This window comes from Anopheles marshallii, chromosome 3 (assembly GCF_943734725.1).
Source record: "Anopheles marshallii chromosome 3, idAnoMarsDA_429_01, whole genome shotgun sequence".
In the NCBI taxonomy this organism is placed as follows: domain Eukaryota; kingdom Metazoa; phylum Arthropoda; class Insecta; order Diptera; family Culicidae; genus Anopheles; species Anopheles marshallii.
In genome coordinates this window covers 80,951,131-80,963,860 of record NC_071327.1, presented here as the reverse complement: position 1 = coordinate 80,963,860, position 12,730 = coordinate 80,951,131, and the positions used below count along the sequence as shown (strand labels likewise).

Below are 12,730 nucleotides of genomic sequence, written 5' to 3'. Positions count from 1 at the left end.
GATTCGAGCCTTATACGACAGGGCGACTGCGTAATCAATGCTCCAACATCGCCGTCTGCCGTATTTTGTTAAAGGGGTGGCTTACATCGAAGGCAGGTAATGTAACACTGGAACTCGTAAACCGAACCCAGTACACACTGGAAATTCGTCATTTAATGTGATAAATTATCAAATTTTACGCATTTCTCATACTTTCCCATACGGTGCACGAACCACCGGTGATTCCCTTTTGTTGTCGAGGAGAGTTTTGAACAAATTTTACGACCAACAGGAAACAAACCTCCGGTATCCGTTTCCGAGCCAGTAGCAGCAGGGCGAAAGGTCGTAAAAACTGCACCCGTGTCGTTTTGTGTGCTGCAGTTGTATCTGGATCTGGCCGGAGGACTCCGGGTTCACCAGCTTTCGGGCTGAAGTGGGTCATAAAAATATTAAACTTCTTATCGATCGCGGGAAATTTAGCAGCATTCTTGCTGCTGTTTACTTTTAACGTAAAGATGGTAAACGGTTGTGCAACGGTTTTGGTTTAATGTCGCACACAGAGAGCGAGAGAGAGGCTTCCAGGTTGAGATTGGAATGTTTAGAAATTTGTAACAATAAAGCAAGCGGAAAATGAGTCCTTTAAGGCGCTTTTGTTTGGGTAATTGTCTCGATATGTAAAAGGATGTTTTACACACCAAACAACAAGGGTATCGGCGATGAACAGGACAAGAAGAGCAAAAAAAAAACAACCGTATATTATCGAAGTTGGTATTTCGATAATAAAAATCGTATCCTCATAAAAATACCATAAAATCCAAACGGTAGGAATCGTTGTGAGGACTTTCGCTCTGGAGTCCGATGTAACGCTCCTAGGGAAACAAGATTACGCCAGCAAGGATAATAATTACCGGAAACGAATTTAGCACGGAACCATGTAATCTCGCACATCTCCTCTCCCGGGTGGACATGTCCTGATCATGGTGGAGATATTTTCATCAATGTGTGGGACGACAGTTGGAGGGGAACGCTTCGTGTGTCCCATTCCCGACACCCGTTCTCGAATGCAGACCATTCATTGTTGTATTTAATATTTATGATCTCAAGCAGTGCCTTCCGGTGTGGAGCTGATGGAAAGAGTTGGTAAAGCTTTCAGCCCTTACGGCTGTAACATTGTGTGGCATCCTTTCTATCTTTGCCGGCTACATGTCTGCTATCATCCGCTGCTATCCTGACTTTGTACCGAACGTCAACAACTTCGGGGCGCTTCGGCACAAACATTTCCGGTCTGGTAAAAGTTAGACGGGCAAGTCTTGGGCCTTGTCGGATTCGTGGAAAGGCGTAGCAAATACAAAGAAAAGCTTCCTATTTTTTGTTTCGTTGTTGGTTTGGTAGGTTTGTATGTGTGCCGTGTGCTTGTGTTATGCAACGCGCACATGTTAATGGAAAATAACTTGATTCGTGGTAAATCTCGCAGGATTTACCCAACCCAAAGCAAGAGTTGATAAATCGGCCCAGCTAATGCCAACTTTGTTGTGGAACTCGACATTCGGGGGCCTAAAAGTTGTGCAGTCTTGTTTTATGTTATTTTTTCTCTTGTTGTTGGATCCCACGAGAAAAGTTCTCAAAGCCTTGAAGACTTAGTGAGCCTTGAAAAGTTGTTTGAAAAAAAAGTTAAAGTTGAAGTCGAAATAAGTAGGAATCTCCCGGTACATGGACAATTTACAAAGCTTCTGAGAATCATTTAACAGTTGCTGAATGTGTTGTGTCAGATTGCACGGATTTGATGTGGAGAAGTAAACCAATTTTATCAATCACGTGTAACCTTCATAATGAGATCACCTCGATTTTGCGATGGAAAAAGCCATATTGTATTAAAAACGCAACTGAACAAACGAAACTGGTGTCCCGGAAAAAAGATGTCCTAAATTTCCAATAAAAAATATTTCGTCAGATCTGTTCTGCCTAATGACAATGCCATTTGTGTACACATAGGCCGGGAAGGTGTTCTAGACATTCGAGCAATCATAAAAAAACCGCATCATGGGATTCCTTGAGCCTCTATTTCTGGGAACGACCAAAAATTTTCCATCCCACCATTCCCCATGGTACTGCAAATGGGTCAATTGCAAAATATTTGTCCAGTCGCACGCGGTGGCAAAATGAGGTCTATTTATGTAGGAGGGGTTTGTGCGGATGGGGATGATGACTTGCAGGCACTTCTTACAACACTTGAGGCAACAAAGTGTTAGAATTTTGTCCTAATATGTCGCAATATTCTTGTCTTAAGCGTCTGATGAGTACACCAACCACGAGCTTTGTCTCAAAAATGGTAGCGAAATAAAAACTGGAGGAGCTGGAGTGTTAACTCACAATGTAGTTGATTTCTTTTGAATGAAACATTTACGATCATGTTGCACTGGCGCAGGGCTCTCTACAGGATTTGAACTCACCATCTGTAGTATGCTAGTTAACGCGCTTGTCACTAACCCTATAAGACCATCACCATCTCCAACGCAAACCGGCGACAAAAAGATAAGCAATTCAAAGCTTGCACTGGCACGTCAAGAATTCCAGCAACGGCAACGACAGCGACTGACGAGTTCAATGGAAAACGGTCATCTTATTATGATGGCATCCAGCAACATCCGTCAGATGTGTGAGATTCGATTGAACAGCGCTTAAGCGTACGCCAGCTAACACATTCACACGCACTGCACGTTAGTCACCTCCACTCAATCCCAAGTGCCGGGGGATAATCGTGCGAGTAGTAAGCGTTATTATTTGTTTGTGTTTAATGTTAAACAACCTTGTCCTGAATTGTTTTTATTAGCACGCTTTTTAAAGCGACGCATTATATAAGCACATGGGTCGAGCGCGCGCTCGATCGTTCGCATGTGTTTGCCGTTTCTGTTTGACGGGTCGATCGCGAGCTGGAGCCAATGAGATCGTCGCATTTGCTATTGTGCTTGGTTTATAAATGTCGGCACTTTCTCTATTCGATCCGCGTGGCGCCTGCTGAGTGCATCAGGGAATGCATCAGGGAATGCAGGCAGAGGTGATCTTTTCCGCGCGATCTTCGCGTTAGCAATTCATGCCACGCTATCATTACTCTCCTACGATCCTAAATGTCAACCAGAGTTTCTGAGCGGGTTTGCTGTCGCTAACGTCGCTGCCGTGGGTTTACTTTGCGCTACCCCTTAGGTTGCGCGTTAGTCTCGTCTCGTTTGTTTAAGAATTCTTGGAAAACGGTAAAGTTCCTGTTCCTGACAAGTGGTGCTCGAGACTGAACATTTTGCAGTGCGTTCGCCCTGGTACCATGCACACCAAATTTCACAGTACGATGGTTGGAAGATATGAAAACAATTAACACATGTTTTTTAGCGACGAGTTGTGTGTTTTGCAATGCGGGGGGTGGTAACGGGCAAAGGGAGTGTTTTAGTAGCACAAGAGGGGGATTTGGGCAAACACATACGAAATTTTGTTTGATTTTGCGGTTGAACTTAACTAACCTTTGTGAAGGAAAACTGCCAAGAATAATTGTGTTGGAGGTTAAGGCATGGTATGATTGAAAAGTTAGTAGTCGGTGCTCTCGAAAATGAGTTGATACTTAAAACATACTTCTTGCCTTACAGGCGGGGCATTTACTTGAAACTGTTTTAGAACGAAGCTATAAAGTTTCAAATTACACTTTTTCGAGCATCTTACACGAATGGCAATTGAAGAGCATGGACACTAGTTATTGGGTGCAGTATTCGTGACATTTAATACTTCTTCATTCGAGAACCGATAAACTTCAAAGCAGTGATTGCAAATGGTGAAGTAAGGCGTGAAACGAAATAAAGGACCATACAGAATAAATATTAATTTTTCCTAGAAACGTTTTAACAACTGCTGCTGCATATGTTTTCATTAACGCGATACTATTTGTATTTCCAAATAAATTTCCCGTATACTTCAACATCCCGCTCAACGTGCGATGTTGTTCTACCTTCCTGCCGTTTTTTTCCTTGCTTACCGCTTCCCTTTAAACCTTGAGCCGGTAAAGTTGTTTTTCACATCCAACGGCACCCTCACATCAGCTGAGGGTCACACCGTGTAACCTAATTGTAAAAAACACGTTCGAACGTTTTGTGGCCAACCTTCACGAAAACCAAATCTCGACTAGTGGCACGTTCACGAAATTATCTCACATCCACTGCAAATGGGGGGAAGGGTGGGTATGATGATGGAAGGAAACGAGATTTTCCTCCACATGTACCGATCAAACATTGTCATTAGGTATTTTTTAACTAGTCTCTATGTTTAGTTGTAAAGATCTTTGTAAAACTCTAAACGCGTATTAAAATATCAAGTTTTAGACCTTATATTTAAGGAAAAATATTTCCGATATGGTTCCAATTCGCCTTTCGACACAATAATTTGCCCAATTAACTTGTTCCGAGCCGGGTTGGGTGGCTACCCCAAGGGAAGTACGTGATGCGAGATATATACCCCGGACAGACTCACTTTGCCCAATCCATACCGATTAGCGATTTTAAACACGTACAACTGAGGCATGGTGGCGTTGCATGGGAGCCTTCGCCATTCTTCTGAAATGGCCTTTTTTCTCTCCATCAATCCAAGCGGAACGCGCGCGCATTTAGGGGAAACCGAAGGCACAACCGAAAGAAACGAAAGCATAATAGTAACGGACCGATGCTCAGGTGAAGAGAACGGTGGAGAAATGGGTGGCAGATGATGAGAAAGTAAGAAAAGCCCCAAGCGAAGCATGAGCAGCAAAGTGTAAGTCGGACAAGAAGAAAAACGTCAGGTAGGTCATGGTCGATGGGTGGTATTTTACATAAAACAGCAGCGTGCTCACTATCGAAACACTTCCAAGTGAACTAATGGAAGTGACTCCCGGAGGAGTGGATGGTGTAGTTATTAATTATTTATCAGCATGGAAGGGATGAAAATGAAATCGAAATAAATGCTTTGTTGAAACGTACTAACTCTTACCCAAAAAGGACCTTCCTTAGCGCCTTCTCTTCTATTTCATGTCATGCGTAACTGATTAAAACTTGTGCATAGAAACAGTTAACCCAATTTTTGCAGCTCACCACACGAGCATGGTTGATCGTTTTTCAACCAATTACTATTACGCAGCATGTCACAGTGACGCTTTCGCCCGGTATGAATTATGATCGTCCCTCATCGGCTAGTCGTTTCCCCGGGGGAACGCATACTCATCTCCCGAAAGATGCAGGAACAGCAGCAAGCAGCGTTAGAAAGCGAGAAAAGTAATTCAAACCAATAAAAAGAACGACAGCGTAACGATGCACACAACCAGCTGAAATCGTAAAAACCAATAATTTTCGCCACTGCACAGGAACGCAAGCGAGAAGCAAAATATAAAACACTCACGCTTTCGATAAGGAAGAACGAAAGTGAGGTCACCGTTTGACTTTGGTTGTTTAAGTTAATGAGCTCGGGAAGGCAAGAACCAACGAGAAATGAAGAAAAAACCTACCCCCACCCCCCCAAAAACGCCCATTAACCATTTGCGGGCGATTAGACCTTGCACATTGCAGAAAACATTTTTCTTTCCGTTCGAGGTTTGTTTTTTACTTTTCGGTAATGTGCGCTCGGATGTCCAACAGATGAAACACACGCAAAACCGCACACAATGCAGCATACATCACGGGGCATAACTTATATGAGCGATCGAAGCGGAGCAAGTGTGAGGTTTGTTTTTTTGTGCTTTGGTTTTGGTTTTCACTTGTCAGTTGTCGTTCGTTTCTTTGGGGGGGGGTTTTTTTTAAAGCAAATGTGTTCCGCGTGTCGAGGAAAATCAAGCTACCAGCAAAGCAAAACCACCAAACACGTATTAGATAACGTGTACTAAAATAGAACCATTCCTGCACAAGAACTGCATTGGGACTGTGGAGGATGGGTAGATCTCGACGAGAGGTAGGTTGAAGAATTTAATGGTAAATAAGAAACATGAAGCTCGTCAAAATGCATAAATTGCCGTGAAAACAATCTGCAACCGTTGCAGCATCCATCACAAGAAAAGTGCAGCAAAGATGAAATAAATACACCGCTATAAATGTGTTGTTCTCGAAGAACCGCCCGCTTCATGATGCGTTTAGTATGTAATGTAATTTAGATGTAATTTAGAAAAAAGGAAATGGTTGAAAATTCTTTTCAAATTTACTAAGCGCAACACTCAGTGTGTAAAAGTACACTAATTTAGGCGTATCTTTAGATACCATGGACACACGTCATAGCGCCGCCGATGTTGCGGGACCCAAGAGATAGCGATCGACATCTCACCACAGCGCACCAACGAAGCATCCGTAATGAAAAAGACCTTGAACTTGAAGCGACAGTACAATCTTCACGTTCCTTTGCTTCTCGGTCACTTTCTCGTTCGGGCCGTTAACACCGTTTCACACCCCTACGAACGGTGCGCCAGTGTCTTTACACTACCCACCGACACTGCCGGACGCGTGAGGCAAACATCATAACCGCGGACATCTCATCATCATCATCTCACCGTGCAGCGAGATATTGCCACCGCGTGAAATAGATCTCGGGAGTAGCGGAGCGAGCAAGCGAGCGGGATGATCGACTTTCTTTCCTGGATGCCTTTCTTCGTCGTCTTCTTCGCGGGCCATGCAAATTGGACTAACACACGCGAACGAGGAAGCGCTGAAAGCGATTGGACTCTTCCTGCATCTCCAGCCCAGTCGAACGTGTGTCAACACCCGTTCCACCACAAAACACCAAGACCACGGCACATCCGGTCGCGCAGGGGATGAGAGAGAGAAAAAAAAAACAAGGTGTAGGGGGTTGTGGTTTTGTTGGTTGTTGTTGTTGTTGCTTATCTCTACACCTTCGCATTGCTACTACCGTCCACCCGAGCAGGGTTGCGAATTGTACCAATACATGCGCCTGCGCTAAGCCCCAATAGAACCTGTTCGACCAGCGGGAAACGCGACTTGGAAACCGATCCGACTGTGTTACTGCAATTCCCGGAATATGGCACCACACAGCATCAACTTTGGGGGAGAGCTAGTGTTTCCCTTGTCTTTAGTGTGTGGGTTTGCTCTGTGTGCGTATTCTGCCAATGTTCCGCAAGCGTTCCAATCCACTTTGCTTAGTGTCTGAGGGTGTTGTGTTTTTTACTTCGTTCGTCAATCGGTATGATCGAATTTTGATCGGTTTTTGCCACTCGTTGGAGGCGCTCCATCCCGGATGACGTATCATGAGACGTGTGAGTGATGCGTTGTGTAACGATCGTGGGTGAATGTCTGTGATCTTCAATTTTTCCCTTGCTTCGGTCGCAATATTGATAGTCGCCTGGCTTGCTAAGAGAGCACATGCATTGGTAGTAGTTATTGTTTTTGAGAGATACTGAGTTTATACTGCCCCCTTCAACCCTTCCGTCGGCTAATAAGACTATTTTATTAATACTAAACTTTCATTTTCACCTCCCATTAATAACTGCGTACTTTTGCCTCATTTTGTGCGAACCAAGCAGGGTTTTGTAGTCAGTGGAAAAGGGTAAGATCACGGTTGAAACTACTTCCAGTTTTAATGTGCAATATTTGTAAGGGTGTGCCGTGACTTCCCAAAACGGTGAGCCGAAATGGTGGCATTTCCCCCCAGGGGGCCTTCCGGTATTCAGCGGTAACAACATGTCTGCTTATGTATTATTTCCGCACCATCCTTTTGCAACCTGATGAATATCGATTTTTCATCGGTTCGCTTTTCGCCCGCAGGCTGTGGCAAAGTTAAAATGTGCCCCGACGCCTGTCGGAACGATGCTCGCTCCGTAGCTGCTGTACCGAAGGGTTATGCGGTTTCCGTCGGTATTGATTTTTCGTGGCGGAAGTTATACAATGATTGCGAAACGGCCCACCGCTCACCAGTCTGGCCTACATTAGGTGACTTGCCTGAACTGTCGAGCTGTTCCTGCACATCAACTAACGCTGGTAACACTTTGTACTGCAGTATCTTCAAGCAATGTTTCGCCTCTCCCGAGGGGTTTTTAATTTGCTGTGACTTTACAAACAGGAATCGATGCTTAAGATTTATACAACAAAAAACAGGGGAAGCACGGAAATGGTTGCCTAAAACGCGCTGCTGTCTTATGCAAATGATGTCCAAAATATGGTGAAACCTAACCTAAAAACTGGTTCTAGTAGAAGGTGCACAAACAACAGAACGAACGGAACATCATGGGATATGTAGTGGGGTCGCACATTCCACGTTCGAATGCTCCAGGTATTGACGTCAATCGGGAGATGTTAGGTTCATCCCGGTGACGCCGTTCGGGAGACGACGATAATCTCATCAATTAAAAATCACATCTCCTAAAAGTCCCCAAACTCGGAACGACCAGCAGAGAGTTCTGCAGTTTAAAATATTCCGTCGTTTCCTATATGTCTCAAGAAATACGCATTGTTCGTGGTTTCCTATGGAAGTGTCTCAGCATTTCCCGGCGCATGTAGTACGTACTTCAAACAATGTTTTACATAGAACCGTTGAAAATCGTTACTCGATATAATGGGATCGGCCAAAACTCTGAAGCACTTTTCAGCAATTCTTTCCACACTTTCTTGGCCAGGAGTTACTGTACATAGTCTGAAGTGCACTTCTGAAGCAGCGTTAGATCGTCGCGGTTAACACCAAACGAATTCGCGACTTCTGAGACGGAAACGAAACAAAAAAAACCAATTCAAAGGCACAAATCCTTGCTGCTTCCGTCATTCGTTTGCCTTCCGGCACTATGAGTAATTCTCATCAGTTCGATTTTCATGAATGCATCGGAAGGAATGGGACCAACTCCTGCTGACTAACTCTTGCTGCCAATTTATGCACAGAATAGGCAGGCAAACAAAAAAAAACCCACTGCAGAAAATGTATCCACTAAAGGCTAAAGAATGCCCATTATGAAGCAAATGGGAACCCCTTTTTTGGTGCGCTGACCCGTTTATAACAGTTACGGTAGTTTGATGACTTCGATCGAACACACCACCACGCCCCACAGCAGCTTCCACAGCTTGGCGCAGGGGACCGGGCCACACAAAAGGGCTTCATCCTTCCGATGTGTGCGAAACCGGCCAAGGTCGGCCGGTAGGTTCTTTACGGGGTTTGTGCTTAAGAAGTTAAAAGGAGGTCTGTTTTCCCTGTGCAAATTCCGAAGGGATCGATCACCTATAGGAAAAAAAAGGTTTTATTCTTTCATTTCGGGATGACCTAATTCCCATCCAGAGACGGTACGGTTAGCAAAGCCGAATGATTGTAGCTAGAGTAACAACTACTAGAACATATTGACCCCTCTGCTTAGAGGGTTTTCTATTGCATCTAATGGTAACGTCACCAGCTTCTATCCCACGATGCTAAACAATCGCTTAAAAACGGCAACTGTTTCGTTTAAAATTTCGCAATTTAAACTCCCTTTCGCTAAATATCCCCGTTTAAAGGGTAACAGTGTGCAAACTTACGGTATCGCTTCATTAGACTCTTCTTGTACGCGGCACTCTCGGGACCACGGCTATGATGTTCGGCTGCCGAATCGTCCGAATCTTCCGTGACGGAGCCACTTCTCGGACGACGCTTGATCTTCATCGACAGATCCAGTGGAGCGTCCAGATCTTCCTCCTCCAGCTCTTCGTCTTCCTCGTCATCTTCCTCTTCCTCGGCGTCCCCTTCCGCTTCCTCCTCGTACCTCTCCGTCCTGGGCAGGATGGTGTACCGATCGGGTCGGGCCAACCGTAATCGTTCGGATCGTTCCGTCTCTTCGGGTTCGGTCCGGATTACTTCCGTGCCGTGCGGAGCCTCACCAGAGCGAACCACCGCACTGCCGTGGCTACGTTCGCTGTAATCGGAATCATCCTGATCGGTGATCATGCGCCGCGGGCTGCTAGAATCGCGACCCGATCGAACATGGCCGCTGACAGACTTGTGGTAGAGTCGTTGATGAGCGTACGGTGTGGCGGCGGGTTGCTCGGAAATCGTTCGATGCAGCGCATAGGGTCGATACGGGCTGGAGCGTCTAGTGGCGGCTGCGTAGTAGTCACCAGCACGTGGTTCGTCCTCTTCATCGTCGTCCGCTTCGTTACCCGTTTCAGCGCTGTAGTGCCGACGGCGATGTAACTCCGGTCGGGTCTCCTCGGTCGACTGTGAGCCTGTGAGATGTGACTGACGCCGGTCGGTGTCCATCTCTTCGGCTACGGAGCTGCGCCGTATGATGGAACTGGGACGTTCTTCCTTGATGTAGCGGATAACATTGACACGCTCCACCGGCTGCACTGTCTGTGCGGGTGGTGGTGTTTTGGGCCGTTCCACCGACTTATAATTTTCCGGTCGCGGTGCCGGAGAACCGGCAGCAGATCTGGGAGAGGCGGACCTAGACCTGGATCTTGAACGGGATCGGTTTCGAGACTCATGGGCCTGTGAGTAGTCGAGACAAGTTCTCGCTGGTCTTGGTGAGTGTGATGCGGCTACCTTTTCGACAACTTCTTCCCGATGATCCTCCGACATGCTGCTGGTGTGCTCCAGTGCAGGTGGTGTTTTGGAACGGGGAGTTACTGGTCGCGGTTGATGATGGCGTATGATAATTCGCGACTGTTCCGGAGCGTCCCTGCTCTCGGGTTGTTCCGCATCGATAACAGGTGAGGACGGTGAGGACACATTGGATGCGTTGGAGGCAGGAGGCGGTGGAGGTGTCGGTGTGTCTGATGGGGCCGGAGGTGATGGAGATGCTGTGGCGCTCGTCGTCGAACCGGCCGAACTGCCGACGAACGTATGAGACGGCGGTAGATGCTGTAACATCATCATCGTTTAAACCGTCTGTATGTGTGTGTGGGTGTGTATGGGATGGGGATTAAGTATAAGCAATTTTTCTATATCTTATCCACTTTCACAGCGGTATCCTTTCTAAGTCTGCTGATGTACGCTACTATGACACACTGAACAACAGGAGCAACACAATGTACTATCTTTGCTAAACATTTGCACTACAAGTTCAACGCTAACTTCCAACCTAACAACTGTCCACCATTTGCTACACTTTCGGGGACGTTTCGTGAATTACTTCGCACTGGGAAGTACCGTCGCCTTCCGTAACATCTAAACAATTCGAGCTATCTTCATCGCAACACTAACACGCGCACACACAAACCCGATTACATACATAAACTGAACGGGCGATAAACAATAAACTGTGCAAACATAAAACAACCGAAAACTGTCACCAACTAACACAAACCTTTCGATCTACTGTTCAATCCATAACACGCGGTACGATCGTTACACATGTTTACTATCAGTCAAGTTCATCTGACTGCGTTACTGCGCTACTGTCACTTGATTTGTACGAGAGATTGTTTAGCTAATGACTCCTCCTAATTGGAGATCCTGACAAGACGACCACACTCGTTACTTGGCTCCATCATTTTGGAAGTGTTAGCTTGTACAGAAATGGGATTTCACGTCCGGTGTGATGGTGCATGTTTCTCCACAATCAGAAGAATTATTTGACACAATATAACGACAACGCTAGCAACGAGATTCCACCAGCACTGACTCGTTGGGGATATAAACACTGTTACAACGTCAACTAGAAACGTAACGAAACTCTGCTAAATGTTTGTTGGGACCGCGCTCACTAGATCGCACTTTCGCTATACAATTTGCACTAACTTTGCACTATGGTTGTGTTGCCGTTGTAGTTGTGTTCTTGTGAGGTAGTTGAGTTTGTTTCAGGTGGTAAGGATGGTATGCTGGCGATTTACATCACCGTGGCTGTCCAACTTCCCCGTTCGCGCTTGGTCACTTGAGTCACCCACCAGCCGATTCGATTGATCTTTAGCATGTTGCTTCACACCGTCTCATGTCGGCCTGTGCGCGGCTAATGCTTGAAGGTCTTTGCCGCTGGTTTAGCAACCGGCCAGAACATTTGTTACCGTACGGCACATGAAAGAAACGCCACGCACTGTGCGCCACAAATTTTCACTCTCACTTTTTTGCACACACCAACCCTCTGCCCTCGGTTCACGGCCACGAACGAACAGCTGGGCGGCACTAGTTTGGTCGATGTGCCGGGGAAATTCGGGAAAATTGTTGCCGGCGTTTTTGCCACCCGCGAACTTAGCACACGGACACGATGCGGGGTGGAATTTTTCACCAGTGCGCGCCCGTTTGTAGTGTGCGTACGAACGGACCGGGAAAGCAAACAACCAAGAAACGCCAAGCAACTAAAACACTCAATTTCCTCTCCCGGAACTGCCGTGTCGTGTAGGTTAGAATTTCCCAGTCGCGGTTTAGTGGTCTTTTTTTCCACGGCCTACTGGGTGTTTTCTTTTTCTTGTTTTGGGGGCGTAGGTGTGTGTGTTACGTTTCCTGCGGCACTGGAGATTGGTGAACTTTTTCTGAATTTTTGCACAACGTGTGGCGCACCGTATTTGTTTTGTTTGCCAAGCACAATTTTCTTACAATATCACTAAACAGAAGCGGAAACCTTCACTCCACTGTACGGGCTTAATGAACTGCTCGCTGGCAAAACTTCTCGGCTGCACTTATCCCACTCGGCTGTCGTGTGTGTTGTGTGGCAGCAAGTGCAGCGGGCACCTTTTGCAAAAACGTTGCTCTCTTCGACGCAACAACGGTTACGCGGTGACAGCGAACGCGACGACGACGACGGCGACGTCGACGGGAACGATAAAACAAAACGCGTACTCACGCGACCCGTTCTTGAATT

General features: G+C 46.2%; 1 protein-coding gene across 1 annotated transcript in view; it reads right to left on the bottom strand.

Annotated features, from left to right (window-relative positions):
- The window catches only part of LOC128715864 (ecdysone-induced protein 74EF), a 48,685-nt gene extending 37,876 nt beyond the window's left edge, over positions 1–10,809 (bottom strand). Inside the window, exon 1 of the mRNA XM_053810782.1 lies at positions 9,474–10,809. Within this exon, the coding sequence (XP_053666757.1) occupies positions 9,474–10,809 (1,336 nt within the window). The remainder of the gene's footprint in view (positions 1–9,473) is intronic.
- Positions 10,810–12,730: the final 1,921 nt, after the last annotated feature.